The sequence below is a fragment of the Amblyomma americanum genome, chromosome 7, assembly GCF_052857255.1.
Source record: "Amblyomma americanum isolate KBUSLIRL-KWMA chromosome 7, ASM5285725v1, whole genome shotgun sequence".
Lineage (NCBI taxonomy): Eukaryota > Metazoa > Arthropoda > Arachnida > Ixodida > Ixodidae > Amblyomma > Amblyomma americanum.
The window spans coordinates 75,346,725-75,371,387 of record NC_135503.1 but is presented as its reverse complement, the minus strand read 5'-3'; the positions used below and the strand labels follow the sequence as shown (position 1 = coordinate 75,371,387).

Below are 24,663 nucleotides of genomic sequence, written 5' to 3'. Positions count from 1 at the left end.
AATTGGTTGTACCCTCTCATCCCTTCCCCCCTCGCCAAAAATATCCTAAAATGTGTAGGAAAACTGTCCTATTACGGGACCGCTAAAGATGTATACATTCGTTCCGCTATATATACTCCGACAACGGGCGCCCATGCGGGGACAGTTGTATACCGAATTTGGTAGTAGTATAGAAATAAAACCACAATTACATAATAGGGAAGCATTGTATACATGCAGTTACTAACTGAAGCGTTACCATATCGCACCGCAAGCCGAATTCTAGGCCTACCTTGACCCCCCAAACGAAGCAAATTTTGTTTTGGGACGTATCTTGAGGGGGTGCAACTCGCCAGTGGGTAGACACGCATCACAATTTCTCTGATAGATGGCGCTAGGCGGCGATCGTTCCGCTAGGCGGCGTGCGTGGGCGCGTAGCCGTTCATGGTGGCAATCCACCCCGTTTCAAAGGGTATTGCATTCCGTTTCTCGAGACGAGCGGCGCGTTCTTCTTCGCTTTCTTCATCTTATAAACCAAACAGCTAACGTTCGTTACTTCAACGTCTTTCAGACGGTGGCGATCCATTTTTTTTTATTCTTGTTTTCGATTCTCTACGTTTCTTTCTAGAAACTAGGTTGTTCACAATCCGGTGGGCACGCTGTGATGACGCCGCACGGTGATGTGACCTCTCTCGACCAACCATTAACTTAATTGCCACCTGCAACGGTTGCTCAAAATTCGCTGGCCTGGTTGCCACACCACACGGTGGGCAGGTTGTGATGATGTCGCAAGGTCACATGACCTCCCTTGATCAATAAGCGCTGCCCATCAAGGCAGGTTTTGATGAGGTCACAAGGTCACGGGACGTCTATGGACCAATTAGCGAAATGACAACTCTAACGCTATCGCATTAAAGAAACACCGTGCAGAAATTCTCTGCGTTAAGTTTATGCAAGGCGTGGTCTCCCCGGAGTACAGTCGTAGACAACGGTTCATGATGCGGGCTTACGAAAAAAAAGCTTATTTCTGTAAAGTCACGCAAAGCAGATGAATTAAAAGCATAGAAGCATGAGGTGACACGCGTGGTTTATCCTGTGCAAGAATATCAGCTGCCGAGGAAACAGAATTTTTTTTTCCCGCAAGCCCGCATCTCGTAGACTTTTTTCCATGACTGTACGTCCCCATGCAAGATTCTGTGCTAAGACGTTAGCGGGGCGTGATACACTTTCAAGCTTCAAAATTCTCCCCTCCAAAGGACGGGACATGCGCTAACGAATAATAACAATAATAATTGGTTTTGGGGGGGGGGGGGGGGAGGAAATGGCGCAGTATCTGTCTCATATATCGTTGGACAAGGCAGTTCGCTCCCTGCGAACGCAGGGATCGCAGTGGTGACTGCTTTCTCGCATTAGAAACGTTGACTGAAACCCTGCTTTGGAATGGCTCATAATCATCGCCACAACCACCATTGTTAGCCAGTTTACGCCCAGTGGACCACAAAAGTCTCTCCCGCTGGCCTTCAATCAGCTCTTCTTGAGGCAGTTCTCAGGTACCTTCGACTAACGCGTCCTCGAAGCGCGCGTGAAAAAGCACGCGAGTCAGCCGCACGTATATTAACGGTAGCTGAGCAGGCACGGCACTCGACTACTAAGCACGCGACCGTGGATTCCAGGCTACGGCGGCCGTGTTAAAATCGCGGCTAAGTGCAAAACAGACCCGTGAACCTTGCAATCTCAATGCACGTTAAAGAACACCAGCCTGTCGAAATTTATCTGAAGCCCTTCTCTACAGTGCACTCTTTATCTCTTCTTTCTTTCACTCCCTCCTTTCCTTCCCTCGCGGAGCGGTTCACGCGTCCAGAGAGAGAGCGACAATTACTGAGCCCTTCAGTTACTTACGAAACATTGCCAGCTTTTCCACCTGTCACCAAGGTCAGTCGGTAATGAGGGCTATGGTGATGCCGGTGAATCGTGCCGTCGCTCGGTAATTCGGTGCGCCCGAGAGGTACGCGCCGCCGCTAACTAGTTAGCATTCATCACACGAGGGCAAGGAGTAACACTCAGACGCTCGCAGGTGTAATTTCAGCCGCACCCGTCTGAACCTTAGCTCGGAGAGATTGCTGCTCTTCGTCGCGGCAACTCGCTTCTCTCGTGAGAGACCACACAGGCCTCGAGTCGAGCCAGCAGCTCTGATGAGATTGGCTCAGGCAGAAGCGGTTAGAGCACATTTGATACTTCCTAGATGACTCAAGAACCTAGCAATCCGGAATGTCCAAATATGTTGTTTTCTAAATGTAACCGGCATTAGCCAACTTAAGCAAAGCGCTTTTCGTACATCCCTAATAAGCAGAGTTTTGAAGGATACCGATCCTCCCACACCTCCGTTCTGTCTCTTTCAAGCCGATTTGGATGGTGTGGTAGACAAGGTTTAACGCATTGAAGCTGGGCATGCCTATGAGAGGCGCCGTTAGCGCATGGCTCCGGGAGGAAAGAGGAGGAGGGAAAAAAACTTTATTTGGGGCCGCACTAAGGCCCAATGAAAAAGAGCGCTTGCTCCGCCCAGGCCTGCTGACGATTTGCAGAGCCTGAGTGAAGCCAAGCACTCCAGGAAGGAGGAAGAGGGTAAGCAAAATAAGGAGAGGTAATGGCAGTGTTACATGAGTGCAGAATATGTGTTCTGTGTCTGCCTTGATCTCTGGACAGTTGGGACAGTGAGCTGAGTCACGACATTCGAAGTTGAAGGGCAATAGTGGATTGAAGAGAGTGTTAGTTTGAACGTTCCGAAGGACGTGTGCTTGCTCTCTGTCCAGTGGCAGGTGAGGTTGGGACAAAGCTGTGCGATTCTTCCTAGTGTTCTCTTTGTATGTTGCGGCGTCTTCCACTGAACTGGGATTTGGCCAGGGGATCGAAGGCTCCCGGATGTTGATTTCGCGGGGCCGGTTGATGAACCAGTTCAGTTCCCTCGATCCCAGCATGACCAGGTATCCAAAGGAGGGTGATATTAATGTTTGGACTGCAGTTATAAGGTTCTACTAGAATGTCATGTACGTGGATTTCCAGTAGTCTGCGTTGTATATTGCTTAGGGCTAATTTTGACCACCTAGAGGTTTACGACGCACGCTTACATCTCGCAGCATATGGGCGTGCCTGTATTTCACCTCCAGCGAAATGCTGCCTCCGGGATTTGACCTCACGACTTTGCTCTCAACAGTCCAAAGCTTTAGCCACTGAACAACCAGGAAGGACAACAGACTAGCAAGCATTATGGCTATGCATACCTATGCATACCCTTGGCTGCATGGCTATGCATACCCTTTAAGCCGGCGCTAATCCGGCGTTGACTAACTCGCGACACCTCTGTGATCTTCCCGCGGGCTGTTTTCGTTGCAATCTTGCGACACGTGCACGCGCGCGCAGTCATGAAGGGGGGTCTGGAGGAGAGCCGCGGGCAATATTGGACGCACACGTCGCCGTACACGCTGAGCCCCTCAGCAAACACGAAATGCCGGTGCCGTCGTCAATGCACGACCAATAAAGCGCCCTTTCCTGTTCTCTACTAAGAGGGACGGACACCGTATACGCGACGCGTGTACGGCTCCTCAGCCCCGAAATAGCTCCACGTGCCATTTGGTTGGACGGAATGCGCCGTGTAGCTCCCTTACACGCGCCGTCTGTGAGCAAAAAAAAAAAAGAGACTAAAAGAGAAAGTCAGGTGCACTTACAGAAAGATAGCCAGACCATGGGTTTATTATTGCGACAGGCAGCAAAAGCCAATATACGCGGGCCATTACGAAGCACGTGTTGGCAAGGAAGCTGCCTCTATTACTATGTGGCGCTACTGTGTGTTACTATGTGGCGAAAAAAAAAACCATCCGGCACTAATGCTGTTCGTTAACGTTTATTAGAAAGCGACAGTTATGAGTGTGCTGCGCAATCGTTCTGTCAAGCGTGTGAGCGCAGACCACCGTCGCATGTGGCCGATGCCAGTGCACGTTGAAGGATTCCAGGTGCATGCGTTTAAACTAATCCAGAGCCCAAATTGACTACGCCGACTCATTCTCTCAATCCCGTCTTTTATTAGCCGCTGTGATGGCTCAGTGGTTATGACGTTCGACTGCTGACCCGAAAGACGCGGGTTCGATCCCGGCCGCGGCGGTCGAATTTCGATGGAGGCGAAATTCCAGAGGCCCGTGTACTGTGAGATGTCAGTACACGTTGAAGAACCCCAGGTGGTCGAAATTTCCGGAGCCCTTCACTACGGCGCCTTTCACGGTCTGAGTCACTGTGGCACGTTAAACCTCCATAACCAAATCAAACCAAACATTCTTTACCCCCCCCCCCCTTCCTTCACCCTTCCCTCAATGCGGCATTGTTCGACCGTGCGCTCTTAGTGAGAAAGTTGAAGTGTCTTTCCTCATAACAAACTCGAGGTGGCAACACTGCGGTCTTCATGCTATTTTGGGCCAAAAAGGAGTTGCTGCTTTACAGTCAATAACCATTGAAAGAATGGTTGGCGATATTGCCTTTTGTGAGTCACATGCAGCTGCATACACTTGCTACTCTGCCGTGATTTGCTGGATGGTCCATTACTTTCCACCTACTGTGCCCGCTTTTAATTGGTCAGCTGGAAACTTCGCCTCGTGAACAGGAAGAAACGAGCCTTCGTAACTATAGAAAAAAAGTGTATCGCTTTAAGAAGCCATTTATTCAAATAACTGCGAACAGCGGGCATAGCCAGATCAGTACAGGCTCTGTCTCATCTTCTTTCTTCATCAGCACCAAATACATCCTCATCCTCAAACTCACCTGTACAGAGTACCCGGCTACGAAAGGACCACTGGCCAGCTGAGGAGGCTATTTTCTTTCGTAACGCTTTTCGTGCTTCTTTCTTTTCCCTGCGGTGCATTGAAACAATACTCTTTTTTGTAGCTATAGCTACAGTACGGTAGCATTTCGAGCCTTCAGCGTGGCGGCGCCGTGGCGGTGGCTGCGCCGCCATGCTGCCACGTGGTTGGTCACGTGGTGCGGAGCAGCTGCCGGCGGCGCGGCGCCGTGGCTGATCACGTGGTTGGTTTGAGTCTGAGTTTGAGTTTATTAACATTTTAGTTCTCAGTACAGAAAACTAAGGGCCGGGGACAAAAGGTACAAAACTTGTACCTGGCTGGGTCCCCTGACCCCATAACAAAGTTGGTAGCGATGCACTCCGAATAAACAAATAAACTAACGAAGAAAAACGAACAAAGCACTTTGAGCGAAAACAATTTAACATGATGTTTGAAATTGTGCACAACACTCGTGCCAATATTTAAACAAAATAAAAACCGTTTTAGCAAAACCCTGCGCGGAAACCATCAGAAAATACAGAATTCATCAGGAGAGACACTTATAATCAATAATGTACAACAAATAAGTATGATGAACATAAATCAAGTATAGTTACTCGAAAAGAAAGTAGTCGTTCTAAAGGAAAGTACACATTATAGAAATTCACAAAAAACCGTGAGACCAACTCCTATCACACAATAAAAATTTCGCGCAAAAATCTTTTCAGTGTATTAATACAAGGATAATTGATAGCTTCAGCTAACACCGCGTTCTCGTTTAAAGCGTTGGGAATAAGATATTTCATACGTTGGTCCCGTGACCAGCCACGTGGTGCGGAGCAGCTGCTGCTGCCGGCGGCGCGGTGCGCCGAGCTGCAACAACTGTGCGCATGCGCCGTTTCACGTGGGACGAAGGTGAAGAAGGAACGCGAAACGCAGCGGCGAAAGACTCTTTGCAAATCAACTGAGCAAGTTCCACGGGGCCAGCTGTAGCTATCGCGTCACACCAGGTTTAACCAGAGCTAAACCACCGCAAATTTTTTCGATCATTTTGTGTCAGTCGGCATATGTTTTTTTTTTCTATTGCGGTTTGCGATTCCTGACGTTCGTGACACCTCAAACCCAAATAGGGGTCATGAATAAAAAAGAACAACCCAAGGCACTGGCAAAGTTTTCTTGAGCACAAACGACGGAAAGGAGAAAGCACATTTTCGTATAACGCACCTGAAATACTTCGCGAAAGCGTCCCCTAATTCTTTGTTCTCCTTTCGTTTTTCTGTTTATCCTTTTTTCTTTTACACATGAATGCAGCATAGTATATGGAAGCCAAGCGATTAAAGCTGCCCGCGGTTATGCGAACTGCTTCACCGTATGATCGGATGAGTCCGAACTCGTGTTGTCTGGGGATAACACCAGACGGTCCTACATTGGAATGCAATTTTAAAAAAGATAAGAGCAGTCAGCAATTTCGCTAACCCGTGAGCAGTAAACGAAAGCAACATTTTAATATTTTAATGCATTGAACGAGTCAGTGGCGTCAGATATCTTACGCTTACAACTTTGTCTTGTAATTACCCTTTATGTTTAGATACCAAGGAAAATTAATTCCTTGTCGTGGAGAAAATGGGTGGCGGTCAAGAATGGGAGCGAAGCTGCACTGCACACCCGAGTAGTATCCTACTATAGTAAAGCTTGAATGGCTGCTGCGATACGCTCCCTCCCGTAATTTATGACGGTGCCTGGGCAACAAAGGACATATGCGGCGTCCTTTATTTATTCCCACGGTGACTCCAGAAACTCTTTCTACTAGCGCGCACGACCAGATAATTTAGGGCTTTACAGTGGCACCGTACTCGGCGCATGCAGAACGCATTACAGCCGAAGCACGCCGGCTTGAAAAAAGGGTTTCAGAGGGAAGAAAGCGAAGATAAAAAAAAAAGCTTGCATGGCCGACCTCAAAAGAACAGGGCGACAAGCCATGAAAATGAAAGAGCTAGACGCACAAAGGCGTTGTACACAACGCTATATTGCCACTGTTTATCGCGCTAACGCCTGGCCTGATCCACGAAACTACTGGCGCCCGGAATCTGAAAAAGTTGTTACTTTGTTTGTCAAGTTTGCTGCGATAAAGAGGAAATAGCATTTTTCTACCAGCCGCGGAACCAGTGTAGAACAAAGTTGATTAAATTTCAGAGAAATTGGAACCTTTTGCAGTGGAGATACTAAGACAGGAATTTTTATTGAGGCCTCCAACCTTTCATGTGATATCGCTGAAAACCGCATAATTACACAGAATAAAGGCATATCTTAGCATCCCTGTAGTTTCGTATTGAAAACGGACACCAGAATTATTTTGGCGACGGCTGTAAAAGCACGAAAAGCGCGGGCCAAACAGGCAGTTTTAATTTAAAAACCAGTGCTTTCAAATTAGAAGTACAGTTTCTGCAAGAACTATCATTCTCAAATAGAGTAGCCATCCAGTGATAGATTAAACCAAGCAAGCATTTGCAGCGCATATTAAGCAGTCCCTCCTACCGCAGGCACGACGCCCTCAGGAAGCGGAAAGTTGTGACGGTGCCTCACGACCGCCCTTCACTGACGTCCTTCATCCCTCTATTCCCGTGTGGCCTCCCTTTCTCCTCCTTCGCATCACTGTTTCCCCTGCCTCAAGTAGAGGGCAGCCTTTTCTGGTTGCCTCCCCACCTTTCCTTGTCTTCTCTCTCTCTCTTCTCGCTGACGTTTCACTTTCTCCAAGTTTCATTTGCTCAGTCTAATTCGCTAGCTTCATTCGATATATCATGCACGATTGCCATTTCACGCTTCCAGATTGAGCTAGAAGCTGCTCATCTGTAAAACCGATATTTCAAGACTTATTAATTGTGCGATTTCCGGCGATATTTTTGGAAAAAAGAAAAACACCTCCCTGTAGTTACAATCTCCAGTCACTAGAGCTCAATCCTTTCCCGTTTTTAAATGCGACTAATTTCAACTAGTTATGTCCTAAAACTGCTAATTCTAACAATCCCGACGCTAAAGCGAAAACCGGAGTGGACCATGGCTGTTAACAAATGGCGCTGTAAAATTGTCTGGCATTAAACTCATAAAGAAGTCGTGGAATTGAGTCATGAGCCCTTCAAGTTAACGAGTAATCTAGTTGCTGCTTTCACCAGAATGCGTCCCATCCGAAGATCCTGCCTTCACTCATACAAGCACCAGCGATCAGACGAACCCTGCCGCGACGTGACAGGCTCAAAGGTTGATTTCCTTCGCGTTATGAGACATCTGCGCTGCCGTACATATCTGTGCGGCTTCGGCCTTCAATGCAGCGCCTGGCTGCTAGCCGCCGATGCCTCCGATGTCGGAGGGGGGCGGTTCATTGCCGGAAGGGCTCCACGGGGACTGACCTCGCCGCCCCTCGAAGAAGCACTCCCGGTAAGTGGCGACGTGCTCGGCTTGCACAGCACTCCCCGGCAGTGCGCGCACATTCACCGCAGCATCGCCTCTGCTACCGCTGACAAAGAGGAGAGGAGGAACTGGCAGAAAAGCGTGAACAGCTAAGAACGTTAACGTTAGCAGCTCTGTAGTAGTTGCGTGCACTCGCAACTCTTCAGATGTCACTGTGACCATCGTGGCCGAAATGCTCATCTAGGTAACAACTGCATGTCTATGCTGCTATATGCACTTGTAACCCCTTGAACTGCACTGTGAATTTCTAGAGCTAAGTGTTCATTTAGGCTGCAACTCAATTTCTGTTTAGTTATATACACTTGTAACTCCTTGAACTGCACTGCGAATTTGGAAGGCGAATTGCTCATTTGGGCTACAACAGTATGTATATGTAGTTATATGCACTTGTAACTCCTTGAAATGCGCTGTGAATTTGGTGGGCGAAGTGCTAATTTACGCTACAAGTGCATGTATATGCCGTTATATGCATTTGTAACTCGTTGAACTACACTGCGCATCTGGTGGGCTAAATCTGGTGGGCCCAGTGCTCATTTATTACAACTGCATGTCTAACAGCGTGTGGCTTTGAGAGTTCATGTGTCCACGTGCTTGAACATCGCCGTGGCTGTGGAATCGGGTCCAGTCGCATGACACAGCCGCGCATATTTGCTGCAGCTGCTTATCTGTGAGCGTTGACCACTGCCCCCGTTTGCGATAGTAATAGGCTCCATCGTCCCATCGCGCAACAAACAGCCGCTGCCGAGGTCACTTCAAAGCGCAAATATCGCCCTATAGAAGCCTGGTGCTGAACCTTCACATATGCGTGCAAGTAAACATGACGCGAGCAGCAGTGCGAGCCTTCTACGCGTGCTGGCAACAGTCCGCCCACCTCAACGCTAATAGCACTACATCGTGTTCTGGCTCTTCAACGTAAACAGTGCAACGGTCTATAGCGTCTAAGTAATAATACAGAATGACAAGAGACCCCTAAAAATATCAGAAGGGCAAGGAAATCTAACTGCTTTCATATTGCAGAAGAGTGACGAGAATCAGTGCGGTAAGAGTTCTCGCTAATTTCGGAAAGCTGCTATCACTGCCAGCCAATTGCATGGCCAAACACGTCTCTAGCCACGCTCAAGTTTTGGGGTTACAGGCTTCCTTGATGTATGCTGGAAACTCTTACGAGCACCGAAGCGTTACTTGAACTTGTGGAACGGGAGTCGCATTCGTTTATGCTCAGCAAAGCCTTCAAGGACCTCCTAGAATTTGTTCCTTGGGCAACAGTTGATCGCAATAGCTCTCCACGTGAGTCACCAGGGTACAGGGCTGCTTGCACCACATTACCAACCTCGGCATCATTCTCCTAGCCGATTACGACAGGGCGAAAATTTTAGATCACAGTTCAAAAGTCAAGAGGTTTTCCTAGAAATAAATACAAAGGTGGCACACTTGAGAGCGGGCTCGGAAGACACCACCAGTGGATTCCGCCGAAAAAGAAGAGAGCAGATTTTGACGACGAGCCATAGCCAGAACAGACGTTGAAATTCTTTCGATCTCTAAGAAGCATGGATTGAGCATCTCGAGCATTTTTTTTTTTTGCAAATGTAGGGGACATAATATAAGAGTGCCAAAACAAACGAGTACGAACAAAAACACGAAATTATCCATGAGGATGAGACCTAGTACATTTTCTTCTAAAGTATTAGCACAACAAACCAGCCGTACTTTTGTGTCCTCACCATGTTCGGTGAATTCGTTGACTCTATTACTGATCCGGATTTCCCGAGTTCGAACCCGACCGCGGCGGCTGCGTTTTTATGGAGGAAAAACGCTAAGGCGCCCGTGTGCTGTGCGATGTCAGTGCACGTTAAAGATCCCCAGGTGGTCGAAATTATTCCGGAGCCCTACACTACGGCACCTCTCTCTTTCTTTCTTTAACTCCCTCTTTTATCCCTTCCCTTACGGCGCGGTTCAGGTGTCCAACGATATACGGGACAGATACTGCGCCATTTCCTTTCCCCAAAAAACCAATTATTATTATTATTGATTCTATTATAGTAATGTATGAGCGCAGAAATTAAATCCCGTGAACATTATAAATCGTATGGAGAGCTAGACAGCTCGTGTTCGGCACTATATAACCCAAATTCGAACAGAGAGAATCGAGCCATTACGGGGACTCTTCCTTCGTCTCTCAGAGAACAGCTGTCCTCCATTAAAAAGACTATAATCACCTTCAGCAAATTCAACTTCTACGTGCTGCAGCGTGCCATTTTTCTCACACTTAATAATTTAATGGTGAAAGTTGCACAGGGGTATATCGTTCGCACGCGTCGCGGGAACACTGAGAGGCATTCTGAGAAGCATTCTATAACGGAGAGTTCCGGTTTAGATGTGGTCACCTGGCATTCTTTATCGCGCGCCTAAATCTCATTATACAGGCGTTTCTGTATTTAGCCTCTGTATCTTAACCCGGATTTAGCAACCTACCGCCAGACATAGAGGGAACAAGCACTGGAGGTCACCACTGAAGTTCGTCATCACCATCATTGGCCCAACTGAGTTCACTGCAGGACAATGACCTTCCTCATCGATCTCCAAATTCTGGGCCAGCTGTGCCCACTATATCTTCGCAAACTCTGTAACCTCCTCTGGCAGCCTGACTCAATGACGTACTTATGCCTTTTTCCACAAACCAATTCGTTGCCCTAAGCAGTCATCGATGAAGGTAAACCCCGGCAAGATTTGAAATAGTCGTCGCTATTTTCTACCCGAGCTCCGCAGCACCGATGCTCTCAAAAATGCCACCTACTGGTCCCCACTCACCTAGGACATTCCTGTCACCGCGGCCTGGACACACAAGCTTTTTTTTTTCCACTTTTTGTCCGTCTCTCGTTTCAGAACCGGCAAAAAGCCTGGGCGGAAAAAGCGCGTCTCGGTAGCGGTGCCGGCAACGTCGGTGATGTAAGCCACCGCAGCGCACCGTTACGGCGCGGTTCGTGGCAGCGATAAGCAGTCTCCTCGCGAGTCAATACATCACGGACCGCCGCTCCCGCATTCGATTTGCAGCGTCACGCGAATCGTGCGGCGGCTAACACAGCGGCACGTGGGGTCACCATGCGCCGAGGCCCAGCCATCCCGTCGGCTCCGTTCGATCGTTCGCAAGCGCTGCTCGGGGCACCGCTAGCCTCGCGAGAAAACGAGGTGCCCCTCGCGGGTCTTTCTAGAATTTCATTGGCTTCCCTTTCACTTTTATTAATGGGGAGAGAAAGGAACTGCGCAAAAAAAGCAAAGCGTTGGGTCATGAACCTTTCGACGAAGGATCTCTTCGGGGGCTCCTGACAACAAAGAAATGTCGCTGCATCGATTCGGTTCCAACTTGTTGCATTTAAAGGGGTTGGTTAGAATATAACAACATGGGGGTGGGGGCAAGGGTTGCCCGTCGAATTTCAATATAGGCCGTAAGCTTGTCGCAATAGATTGCCGAATATCGCAAAATTCCAAGACGTTGCGGCCACAGTATAGACCATAGTGGAAGGCTCCGGAATAGTTTCGACCGCATGGGGTTCTCTAACGTGAGCTTACATTGGACAGAACATGGGCGCCTTTTGCGTGTCGCTTCCATTGAAACGCGGCCGCCACGGCCGGTATTGAACCTGTGTCATTTGGCTCAGCGGTCGACCGCGCTGACCACTAAGCCACCGCAGCGGGTACAAACAGACAATATAGAGCTGCGCCATAACTACGGCTGTTGAAGCGTTCGAAGCGCAAAAAAGCTATCACTTTAATTCTACTGCATATGACTGCTTCATAAACAAGGATTCTCCCAAACTCCCTCATGACCGCAGGAAGCATCCTCACTGGCCAACAGGTAAACGCGGCGATTTTCGGGTACGGCATACGACACCGGCGACACCATTTGCCACGCGTATTCTCCTTGACATCTATCACTGTAAGAAGTGAACAAGTGAAGCGTGCTTTTCCTGAATTTTATTCATCCTGTCGATTCATATTCAATTCCCGCATGAAATTGCACACTTGTATAAGATGTAGCGCTTCGGGGAGGGGGGGAGGCCACATTTGTGGCAGCAACACTGAGCAAAGATCACGCCTCCGAGTGGTCTGTAAACTTCATCAGGGCGTAGACGCCTGCTCGTACGCCATCAGCGCGCAATCGCTGAAAAGAAGCAGCAAATATAAAAACAGATTGTGTTTAACGATTATTGGGGTCTAAACACTTCTCGCTTTCTTTACCCAAGCTGCGTGCGAGCAATGAATCTCATTTGCAAAACGTAGCTTAATATGTTGCCCCTCCAGTAGAATTTTTACACGAAACAAATGCGGCTTGCGACTGAAACGTCAATCCTGACCGCTTTCACCGTCCCAGCGTTCTATTAACCAAAGTTCCGAAATGGGCTTTCTTTACAGACCCGCGAAGTTCAAGCGGAAAATTTTTGGATTAAATTTAGCGAATTTTAACAACCCTTAAACATTTTTAGAACTAAATGAAAAATCTGCTCCCGCGCTCAGTACAGCTTAACCTATTCATTAAGACGTAATAAATTTAAACTAGAGCACTAAAGCGGCTAAATTATGTATTTCCGCCCTCTTCGTATATTTGAATCGGGTAACCGCAGCCTAGACCAAATCGAAAGCCCACGTTCCGCTGCTCTATAGTCGCATACAACTCAAGAAAAACGAGGCTTTTCCCCGTCAAAGGACCCCCTTTCAGAAAATGGCGTCGGCCGATTCTCATTAAACTGCTAGCGTGACAATGCGGGGAGTTGCAGGTGAAAGGGGGATAGTCCCCTCCAAGCACTGTCGCGAATAGTCCCTTTCCTGCATTGTCATGCCGCTCCCTGCATTGTCACGCTATTCATACTAGCGGGTTCATGATAATCGGCCGGCGCCATTGGCTGGAAGGGAGTTCCTTTGACGCGGAAAAGAAGGAAAAGCAACAGTAGCACAGAGTACAGTATCATTGAGCCGTTAACCACTCATGTAACCACTGATGTATTAACGCTGCTTACGCTGCTAAACGACAATATTTCTGCATCTTTCAAACGAAACGCACATTTCTGTTCCGGTGCAAATGCTGGTGCTAACTTAAAAAAACTTTAAAAAAAAGCCACGAATTCACGTTACAGCCATGGAGTGCAATACAAAAATGTTATAAAGTTGCAAGGTTAACGGGTTCATAAAACGTAAACACAGTTCTATTCCACCATTTGTTGAAAGACTGTTAAAGCACCGACTTAGTCTTAGAGAGAAATGTTGCCATACATTCAAAAGCCACAATTTATACGGCTTGTATATAGTGACGTTCGTCAGCTAGTGAGCTTAGAATACGAATTGTTTAAATTTATTGTTACTTTTGTGGTGGAATCTCGCAAGCGGGCCCAAGTGTATGTATTTACATAATGTTCCGCCGGAGACTGAAGGCATAGAAATTGGATGAGTCTTAAATGTAAGCGCAAAGGCGCTTTACCCAATATAAAAACTGGGATGTACGTCAGAACTGGTACATTACTTATTACCGCCTATTACCACATAATAGTCTATTTACATCCGCAATACCATTAACACGCTCTCAAGTTTTCCTCAACACGCAGTTCCTCGGATGCCTAGAGAGGAGTATCCGCTATCGCTAATCGTTATGGGACGAAAACATGGACAAATCGGCGTATCAGTGATGAAATCTGCCGCAACCTAAGTCAAATGTTCATGAATTCAGTGCTCACATCACCTCAGCATAGCTTTAAGCCTTGCTCACTCCAGGGTGAAACAAGTAATATACGCGGCGATTGAATATTAGTTTGCCTCAGCACGGTTTGCCTTTCGGTACGCTCATAGGTGGAGGAAACACCGAATGCGTAAATGTCGCACACGCTAATTACGTCACTAGTTATTCTAACGGATACAAAGACGGGTGCTGAACCGAGCAAGGGCAGTAGAAAATGTCTTTAAAGAAGTATCAACAAACATCATCAATACATCACGATTTACATTCAAAGTAGCATCCAAAAATTATAACAAAAACTCCCGTTTCACGAACGTTATTCGGCAGTCGCAGTATAGTTGTTATTCACATAAAAGCGTTGTATTTTTTTTCTGACTCGTAACGGCAGTGCGTCCCTGCATGTTACACGTTTGTGATGACTTACAAAGTGAATTTTAAGCAAATCGATATTTTCTCCCACGCCACCCCTCGCCAAGCCACTTTGATTTATGAGCACAAATGAGGGGTTGAGAAGAATTTCGGCACCCCTTTCGTACTGCCTATAAATGCCTATTTAAGACACTACCGCCAGTAAGTGCCTGTTCATTTTTTTCCACCTTAAGGCTTAAATGTTCAGTTTTCCTTTACATTTTTTTTTGTCGATGCGCTGCATCGACAGCCTAGCGGCTGCAGTTTCAGAAAGCTTACTTACGGTGAATGAGCTTTCTTAACGACTAATCCCCGTTTAATATTTTCTTTTCATAACAGAGATCGTCATATTTTCTATAGGGACTCGAGGAACACAGAAATATGCACGACAGATCCATAACAACTTGGCTTTTAGTCAGCAGATTTAAAACGCCGTCTGGAACATTTTTATGGACCCGTAAGTGCCTTACTGAAACATTGCTGAATAATTTATTAGAGCAGATTTATGTTTGCAGATGAAACGCTTTAAGATACAAAGGCGGCTGTATTATGGAGGGCTCTGGGTTATTTTGTACCACCCCATAGTTCAACGTTCGCCGAAATATAATAACATGGGCGCTTTTGCGTTTCGCCTCCATCGAAATGCGCCCGTCGCAATCCGTATGTAACCCGGCGCGAACTCACACACCCTAGACACGAATACGCCTATATGGGATTAAAAAAGGAGCAAGTTTACCTCTAGAGCACTCCATTTTATAAAAGAAACGTGCCAGAGGACAGCTTACTCTCTTTTAACTCCTTTCTGCTTGGAACGCTTTGGCGGCTGAGCCATAGCGGCGAGTTCATTCAAGAACTCTAAAGCAGCACTGCTTGAAAACAGTCTCCATGGGCACACTGGCACACCTCTCTGGAAGTGTTGAAGTGTTATGTTCCAAACGGAAAGAGCGAAGTGTGCACCCCTTGCAAAAGTAGCTATAGAGTTTAAATTAGACGCCTACGGAGTTCCCATAATACATTCTTATGAGGATGTAATTCTTGGATGAGTTTTTCTTTCGAGTTCCCATTACAAATTGGCCACTGAGATTAAATTGAAACTACATTGAGTTGTCGTTGAAATTTTATTGACCTACGTTTAGTTGTAGTTGAAAGTTTATTGACCAATCTCAATACACTTACTGAGACTTACTTGACTGATTTGCTGTGTGCTGTCTATTTTGCAATGGATGCACTGAATATTCCTATCTCGGGACACATTCAATAATAATAATAATAATAATTGGTTTTTGGGGAAATGAAATGGCGCAGTATCTGTCTCATATATCTTGTCTCATATATCATATATAAAGCATGCGTTTTATACGCCTCCAGGGCTGCTGTCTTCCCCACGTCGACCATTATTTCGTTCGGTCACGTGAGGCTGTTTCAGCAGACACGTGACTCGGCAGGCACCAACGGATCACCATTTATTCCTAACGAGCGAATTTCAAAAACAACCTCCCAGCGAACTCTCACTTTTTTATTTGTAAACGTCAATTTCTTGCCTCCAAAGTTAAAAATGCTTTTAGGGATTATTGAAAGCACGAACGCTTATTTTCCGGCGTATATGTGCAATAATCCGAGGGCAAGTGCAATCTCAGCCGACATATACCGACATGCAGCGTACGTTTTCAGCGCGCACTTTTCTTTCAAGCGACGACTGGCATAATGTTGATTGCAGAAGCATGGAGTAGACGCTCGGTTGTTCTTAATTAAAAATTTTGCCGTCTTTTTTACTAATATTAGGTACATTCCTATTCTGAGCTGCTGCTATTACTGGATAGTGAAAAGAACTCATAGGTGCGAACAGCTATTTATAAACACAATGTGGCAATGACAACCGCATCAGACCCCTAGTAAATGTAATAAATTCCATTCGGAAGGATAAGAGCATAATATCCACTATTCAGCCATCTGAGCTGCAAAAAAAACAAACCTTATTCTGTAGCTACAAAACACCCTTACAAAAACTTCTTTAGAAAGTCTATAGACTGTCCACAGACTTCTGTGTATAAAGTCTAAACTCTCTATAGACGAACCTTTGAGAACGGTCTATAGATAATATAAATTCTATAGACAGTCTATAGACAATCTATAGATTTATGGCCATACACTTTTAGTAGACTTTTGTGTATAAACAGTCTGTAGACTATGATTAGACCAAAATAAATATCTATAGGAAGGCAATGGAGTCTATAAAAAGTCTATAGACTCTGTATAGACCATTTTTATAAGGGCCCACTGAAAGGCTTATCATTATCTTGTCTTTGCACTTTATCTTCGGTCTTGTCTTCATATGAGCTTTTGTCTTCACCCTTTCTTTTTCGTTTTATCGTTATCTTTCCTTGCCTCGCGGTTCACATACAGCGAAGACCATAGGAATTTTAGCTCGGACACCCCGCGTACATTTCAGACGGCATGAGAAACTTCTGGCAGCGGTTGCGGCAGTTTTAACAGACCTGTCTGTGCAAAAAAATGAATGTTTTTCATAGCGATAAAAACATAGTAACTTAACGGCAATAATGCCAGTTTTCCAATTAGAGCAAGAACGGGTTTGAGGCAGCTTTTCATTGAAGCTCTCGACCGGTAGGTGTCGCTATCCACAAAACTGAAGCTTTGTACACGCAATACAAATATGAAAGAACCCTAAAATAACAGAAGTTGTAAAGAACGTAAGCGATTTTTATTCTTTTTTTCGTTCTGTCACCGCAAACATCCAGTACAGACGTATGCACGTCTGTGCGCGCTTGTGTATGTAGTGGGTAAACTAATGGGAAGCGTTGAGAACTTTGTATCTGAACCCATAGAGACAAAGCACGGTGTGTCACTGCCGGTTCTACGGTCCCGCTTCGTGGTTTTATGAATGTTGCGAGTACATTGAAAATCAATATCCTGGGCGTTTAAGCGATGCTTTGGAAAGCACCATTCAGTAACGTCACTTGAATTTTGCTGGAAAATCACAGTACAGAGATTTATACATCACCCGCCTGGAAGGTAAATGAGTAAGAATATATGGTTTCAACGGTACCGAGGTAGCCATTTGAATAAGTAGAGTACGTGCATTACTCGAGACGTTACAAGAGAACTGCAAACATTATGGAGGCGTTCTGAAACCCGAATCAATTTCTATCAATAAATGTTTCTTCTCAGCCGGGACGAGCTCCATAAGGTCTTCATTATTTCCCGCCCCCCCCCCCCCCCCCCAACAGTCCGTTTCCATTTATTTCTCAGTTGTCGCATTTATTTTACTACTGACTTTTGTACCATGCTACGAGAGCGAGAAAAGGAGTTTTCTATCTGTAATGCTAGAATGTACGTAGTATGGCCAATATAACTTCAAATTAATTCCGATGTCATGATGCAAGCTCCAGTTCTTCGTTTACGCATTAGGTTGATCGCATAAAATGACTTCGAAACGACATTCAGACCACATGCGCTGACCCGCTTCACACGAAGACTACAAAGGCATTTCGAAGCACGCTAGCTCCAATGCTACGTGATTGACCTTACGCATCCATCTTGCTCGATTACAGCCAGAGCTAAACAAAAGCCAACATTGCAACTACTTCACATATATACCTATGGCAAAGCCCATATCTCTTGTTTCGGATGAAATATTACGATACCGGAAGTACGCGGCTACGATGTCCCATCAATCACGCATCGATTGCGATAACTAGCTTCCCTTCAGCACGCCGGTAGCGAGCGCCGGGGAGAATTGATATCTGCGGAAGCGCGCCAGGCGTCCGGAACGGGCCACCAAATTAATGAAGCGGCGCCGGAACGCCTGGGAATGCCGGCCACACTTGCTGCTGCTCCGAGAAAGTTGCTGCCCACGCCCTCTCATCGCAGCAGCGCTACAAAACGAAAGAGGGTATACTCTGCTCCTACACACCCGGACACTTCTCTTTCAGAATTCTCTGGATTGGAGAGAGGAAGCACAGGATACGATTCGACGTCGACGAGTACGGAGACAAGATAGCCTCCCTTTCTGCCAGAGCTCATCATGTGCTCCGAAGAGAATGCGAAAGACAATGGTTCTGTTTTGGGTGCGCTGACGCGAAAATATGCAAATTTATGCACCGCGCGCTCACGGTAGACGCCACAGAACATTCGCAAAGTTCACACCGAACAACAGTCCCGCAACGGACGCATGCAAATGAGAAAACTGCGTGCCGCGCACGCTGATGCCCGCTGATGAGACAGCGCGCCACGGAACGTGTCGACGCCTAAAGAAGCACGAGGCGCAGCGCCGAAAGACGGCAAACGTGACAGCGGGAGCCGGTAACAGTCCCACGGCCGGCGCACATCTCCCAGCACTTTCGCGAAGCGAAAGCAGCAGAGCATGACAACCGTGCCACCGCTTCTATGAAACTGGCTCAAAGCAACTTTCGGATTCAGCCCGAATGCGACGTCGGAGGCTGGGCGATATTGCCCGACGGGACACGGTCCTAGCGGGGCGCGCTTACGCCGCGCATGTGACTTGATGACACTGACCTCGTAAATGCGACGGGGCGACGTCCAGAGCGAAACGGCTATCGGTGCTCCGGAACCGCGCCGGTGATGACTTCTCTTTCCCCCAGTTCGCGATAGCGCTCTCCGGAAGCAAGGGGCACGAAGCTGGCAGCAGCGGCGGCCGGCGACGGTGTAGGCAGCGGCGCACTCACTCAGCGGCGCTGGGATCGCTGTGTCCGAGCGCGCGGCGCCTCCGCGAATGCGGCGCCCAACCGGCACGGCGTCGTCGGCTAGGCAGAAACATGGCTCCGACGACGACGTCCTGGGAAGAAGCCCCACCGAACGTCGGCTCGCTTTTGTCCGCACAGAATAGGAGCGCGCACTCACGCACTCACGAAGCACAGCACACCTACACGCGCCACGAAACGAAAGCGAACGCCACCACGGCCAGCGGCAACGCCAGGCTACTTGAAGCCTTTCGGCGGCCGGTATCACTGCATAGGGAATGTGTCAAGGGAGGCACGATTTCGAGAGACTGGTAGCGCCATCTCTTGTCCAAGGACGAAAGGCGAGCTCAGACGCCGTTCGCTCTGCCGCTGGCTCCGATCAATAGGGGGCCCTGGTGCTTTCAGCGTTAGGACTGCGCTTTCGGTGAAAGCGGGACGCTGGTGGAAGACGCGCTAAATATACCCTTCCACGAAAAAAAAAAATGGCTGGCGGATTAGCATTGCTAAGCACGAAATATGCGAAAGCACGGTAGACCATCCAAATTTTGGGGTGGGGCCAAGTCCATTCTGAGGGTGCCCCTGGTCGGTTCCAAACGTGGGTCAACTCAGTTTTGAAATTTTGGAGTGTTGGCCACCCGAATTTCGGGGGTGGGCCAAGCCAATTTTGGTGGTGGTCCATGTAGGTTGCGAACGAGAGCCAACCGAATTTTCAAATTTCCGGTTGTGGGTCACCCAAATATCGAGTGTGGCCAACCCCATTTTTGGAGGTGGGCCAATTTCATTCCGAGACTAAGTCAAGCCTGCCTTCCACCTGAGCACAACCCGATTCATCGGCAGTTAAACTCAGCAAAGATCATTCCAAGGGCAAGTTTCGGGTGGCCTAAGCATATTTGTGACATGCCGTTCCGTACCATATGTTGGCACCCTTACCCTGCAAGGCGATCCCCGAGATTGAGCTTTGCTTGGTGCATTGCCATGCGCACCCATCCCTTTAGGCAGTCTTGCTGAGTTTCAATACCTTAGCGTGAGACATCTTGCAAAAAGCTGTGGTAAGTTAGATGTGATTTCGCACTAAAAAAGGGGGAAAGGGGCGCAGGACTTCGGTGAGGGGGTGAAAGTCATCAAGAAAGGAAAGGCGTGGTAACTCTCGCACTCTTATGTGGGAGCCTGAAGCGCGCAATTAGCAGATTGCTCCCCTACGACACCTCTTTCTTCCTTTCTTCTTTCTCTCCCTCCTTTATCCCTTCCCTTACGGCGCGGTTCAATATATGAGGAAGATACTGCGCCATTTCCTTTCCCCCAAAACCAATTATTATTATTATTATAATTCGCAGATAATGTGCCGTATAAAAAAAACAGCCGAGCAATATTTGCTCTGAATATTTGACACCGCCAGCCAACATCTATTTTAGACTCGTTCACTAAGAACATACGCATCTACAATTACTAAATTAGTGTTCATTCGGAGGTCTACATACTAGTACTATGCATATCCCAGCTTTAGATGTATGTAAGATGTTTATGGATTTACCGCACAGTGTACGCACGAGCAGCTTTTGTATCCTGAACACTTTCGGTGTGAAATAAATGTGAGTGAATCTACATGATACCAAAAGATGAAATCACAATTTGATACAGTTAAGTATTTTGACGTCGGGGATGCACAAAGCACTCAGAGCTACACAGAACATCTCATGTACGAATGATTTGGTTATAATTCAATCAGTCGCTCTTCGAATGTATAATCGTGCATAACACGCCATCATGCCATTTTACAGAATGGCATCTTTTAGGAGCACTCTAACACTGTGTAACAGTGTAACACAAGCACTTCTTACATTTCTTCTGTCTCCTTATTCCAATAGATAACCTTCACATAATTATACACCCTCAGGAAGGGTATCTTCATCACGACTAGTGGTATAGACCGTTGCTTAACAAAGTTGTTTAAAGGAATCTTGCTAATGTTTATTTATTATGTATCATATAAAGTCGAGCATGTTTATCTGCAACTACCTATTAGTTTAAAACCGCACTTGGTGCCAAAAGACAAATAAAAATTGGAGGACGCTTAAGCTTCGTCTCCAGAGTAGGACGCGATAGCGTGTTGCAGCTTTGCCAAGGGGTGCACGGAACGGCATCGCCCGTTCGGCGCGACGCGTGTCCCGTTGGACAATTTAAGGTAAGGACGGCTGTCTCACATATCTCGACGGACACCCGAACCAGGCCGTAAGGGAAGGAAAATAAGATGATAATAATATTAATTGGTTTTTAGGGAAAGGAAATGGCGCAGTATCTGTCTCATATATATCGTTGGACACCTAAACCGCGCCGTAAGGGAACGGATAAAGGAGGGAGTGAAATAAGAAACAATTGCTTTTAAGGAAAGGAAATGACGCCTGTCTCACATTTCTCGCTGGACACCCGGGTCGCGCCGTAAGGGAAGGAAAAATCGATCAATCAATCAATCAGTCAATCAATCCATCGATCAATCCGTCAATCAATCCATCCATCAATCAATCAATAAGTTCATCAATCTATCTATCAATCAATCCTTCACGCTGTCGCGTTAAAACCCTTCCGTTACGGCGCGGTTCAGGTGTCCACCGAGATGCGCCATTTTTCGCTCACGGCCAAAGACGCCGACGCCGACGACACCAGCTTTTCTTCGACACGAGCTGCTTAACGCTTTCGCGTTAAAAGCTCAGGAGCAGCTGTGAATGTGTGTGCATAGCCCACCCACTGAAACGTCTACATCTTCACATCTGGTCTACGCGTCCCTGCAACGTACCGTGGAGAACAAATCTTTCCTGAGCGCCCTGCGGCGTTTGAAATTTTCACACTTTTTCAGTAGAGAAGATATGGTGGTGTCTTGGGTTCGTATGCGAGCGCACCAGCGGCACGTGCTAACTTATGTATAAAGTACTTGCTAATTTTCGCTAGGTAAGGCGTGACAAGAGTGTGATCGCCGATGTCTGCTCAGTAATATTATGGCCGGGACCGTACCTTCGACTGATAGTGGCACAAAATATGCCTAGTCTGAGCCCAATTGAAGAAATCCGTGCTTTGTCGAATAGTCAACTGGAATGAATAAATTTCGTCTGAACTGCTACATCGTCTGAACGTTGGGCAAGCGCGCGAGAAAAAAATAGAGCCATAATTTAGCGTGGTCGAAGCTATTTTGGATGAGAAATCATTCTTCAATATTACCATAAATGTCCTGCAAATATGATTGAAGGATTGACGAAAAGTAAGTAGGTATGGGAGGTCTCACTTTCCTTCAATATCACTCTGCGCACTGATGTACATGAAACGTCGCGAATATGTCGCTCTCTTTTTTCTCAATAAATGTTAGTAAGCCAGATACTTGAAAGATGAGGCCTATGGGCGTAGACATTTAAACTTCATCGGGACGTCGTTGGGAGGTGTGCGGTTTGCTTAGGGGCGAGATGCATGCACGTACACCCGCAAAATGAAGTAGTGCTTGAGAAGGCGAGGTATCTCTTATGGATGCCGTCATCGCACTCTTCGCTTTGGTGGCTTGTCGATGGCTGTGGCGACGCCATCTTTTGAGGATCATCTCTTAACCTCAGCAACAAGGACTGTCGCCGACGGAATTTCGTCTAATGGGGCTAGTAAGTCTTTCGCCTTTAGAATACAGCTCGCAATGAAGAGAGTTCCAGCGTCTGAACGAGGCATTGATTTCACGGGACACTGCCATGTCTTTCGTCGTGTCTATATTGCAGTTGACTTCTCCGAATGCATTGCCTAGTGACGCCTAAAACACAGATTTCATGTAATTGTCGGAACAATTACTTTTCTCTACGTGCTCAGTAGCACAGCCTGGCAGGAGTGAAATTGGTGGAGCTCTACTTTTTTCCTTACCATAAGATGTAACGAACTTCCACAACCGTTTGGTATTGTGAAGGTTTCCGATCGCTTCGTCAATGTGATAGTGTCTACATTCGAGAAACTTTCCGCAAAGAAAACGGTGACAGTGTCGTATTACGTCGTAACGAGAAACTCCCCTCCCCATTCCGCACTGTTCACAGCTGTCAAGGCGATCAGCGAGAATGCGCCATGCAATGTTGCCACACATGGCAATCATAAATTACCGAACCGATGCTGTAAAAAACACCCGCCGGTTTAACCGCTATACTATAGTAACCGCGTTGACTGACTGCGGGGTTATTCGCACCGTGGGCGAAAGGGCGAGAGTGTCGACGTCGTGCGCGGTCGGTGTTGTCGGTTGCAATGCCCTTGCGAACCGCGACGCAGCTGCGTGGCTGTAGAATACCAAAGGGCATCCCCAGCGGTTGGGGAACGGGAGTGCAGCTGCTCGCCGCATAATACACGCCTGCCAGCAAAGGCACGGCTGCGCAGCTACGCAGTATACGGCTCCTCGAGTGCTGCGTGTGCTATACCCACGGGCTTCAGGACGCCCCCATACCGACGCTGTGTAAATCCCCCAACCCCTCTTCAGCAAGAAGCGTCATCAGATCAACGTCTCAGAGTTCTCTGCTTGGGGAAATGAGTGAGTGCAATTCATTTATATAGTTAGACGCAATACGTTTTGCTAGTCAATTATGTATGAGGAAAAGTGAAGAGAAGGTAATGGGCCTATGGTACATAATCTAAAGCGAACGGCAGATATATCTTCTTGTAAATTTGCTGCCATGTAGTGGATGGGCGGCTGGCCCAAAAAAGGGAGTTGACTGTAGACTTATGAGAGAGGCGTTTTGTTCGACAGTGTACAGCGCTGCTGTTGATGGTGGTTCTAGTTTCGCCCGCCTTCAGCTGCCATATGTTGCCGGACGTTCAGAGGACACGGGATCAGTTGCAGCCAAAGGAGTGCACATTCTCAAAGTAAAGCGCAATCTCTCCGCGCCTTCCCATTCATTTCCACCAAATCCTGGAAAAATTAAGGACATTAAACTTTTTGAGCGGACTCCCGCAAACTCAGTTATTGCAAGCTCGGTCTCAAAGTCTGCAAGACACATCCGAGTATCATGCGTACAAATAGAATTTCTTGGAATGCTCTCATGAGAGGGCTTGTACTGGTTGCTATCTTGGGAAGATGTTTTGCGAGTAATTGTGTGAAAACAAAAATTGTCTGTATGCTAACAGTGTCGTCAAAAATGATACAACCAATGACTGAGCGTTCCTTTTCCTATTCATTTTCTCCTTTTCTTAGCGTACAAAGTAGCACGCCAAAGCCTGTTGGGACGACCGACGTGTCCGCGTTTCATCACGTTAAAAAATATTTCTCTTCAAAACAGCCAAAACAAAAAAAAACCTTTGCCAAACTTTTCTGACAGTTAGGTTTCTTAACCTTCATGTGTGTCCACCCTCCGTTCATCAGAGTAGTGCAACTTGTTCTTAGAATCCCATCTCCCCGTTCGGTTCTTAATACACACTCCGTGTAAGAAGAGTTCCAACCCAGTTTCTTTCTTACAACAGCCGCGGATCTCCGCACTGAATAATTCGTTGTCCTCACCTTAATGTTGCAGGCTCGTGCGATAACGAATGCGTAACTCAGCGTCCACCG

The 24,663-nt window shown here is 47.1% G+C and overlaps 2 protein-coding genes across 5 annotated transcripts in view; one reads left to right on the top strand and one right to left on the bottom strand.

Annotated features, from left to right (window-relative positions):
• The window catches only part of LOC144099319 (solute carrier family 35 member F2-like), a 219,264-nt gene extending 199,880 nt beyond the window's left edge, over positions 1-19,384 (bottom strand). Inside the window, exon 1 of the mRNA XM_077632536.1 lies at positions 18,931-19,384. The gene's annotated coding sequence lies outside the window, so the exon portion shown is untranslated. The remainder of the gene's footprint in view (positions 1-18,930) is intronic.
• A 4,057-nt stretch (positions 19,385-23,441) lies between these two features.
• Positions 23,442-24,663, top strand: part of LOC144099317 (venom serine carboxypeptidase-like) — a 33,399-nt gene continuing 32,177 nt past the window's right edge. For 2 of the 4 annotated variants that reach the window (XM_077632535.1, XM_077632534.1), the window contains exon 1: positions 23,478-23,649. Coding sequence is in view for 1 of the 4 variants with exons in the window: in XM_077632532.1 (XP_077488658.1) it covers positions 23,646-23,649 (4 nt within the window). In the remaining 3 variants the exon portion in view is untranslated. Of the gene's footprint in view, positions 23,650-24,663 lie in introns of all 4 variants that reach the window. The other 2 variants (XM_077632532.1, XM_077632533.1) reach the window with 2 other exon arrangements.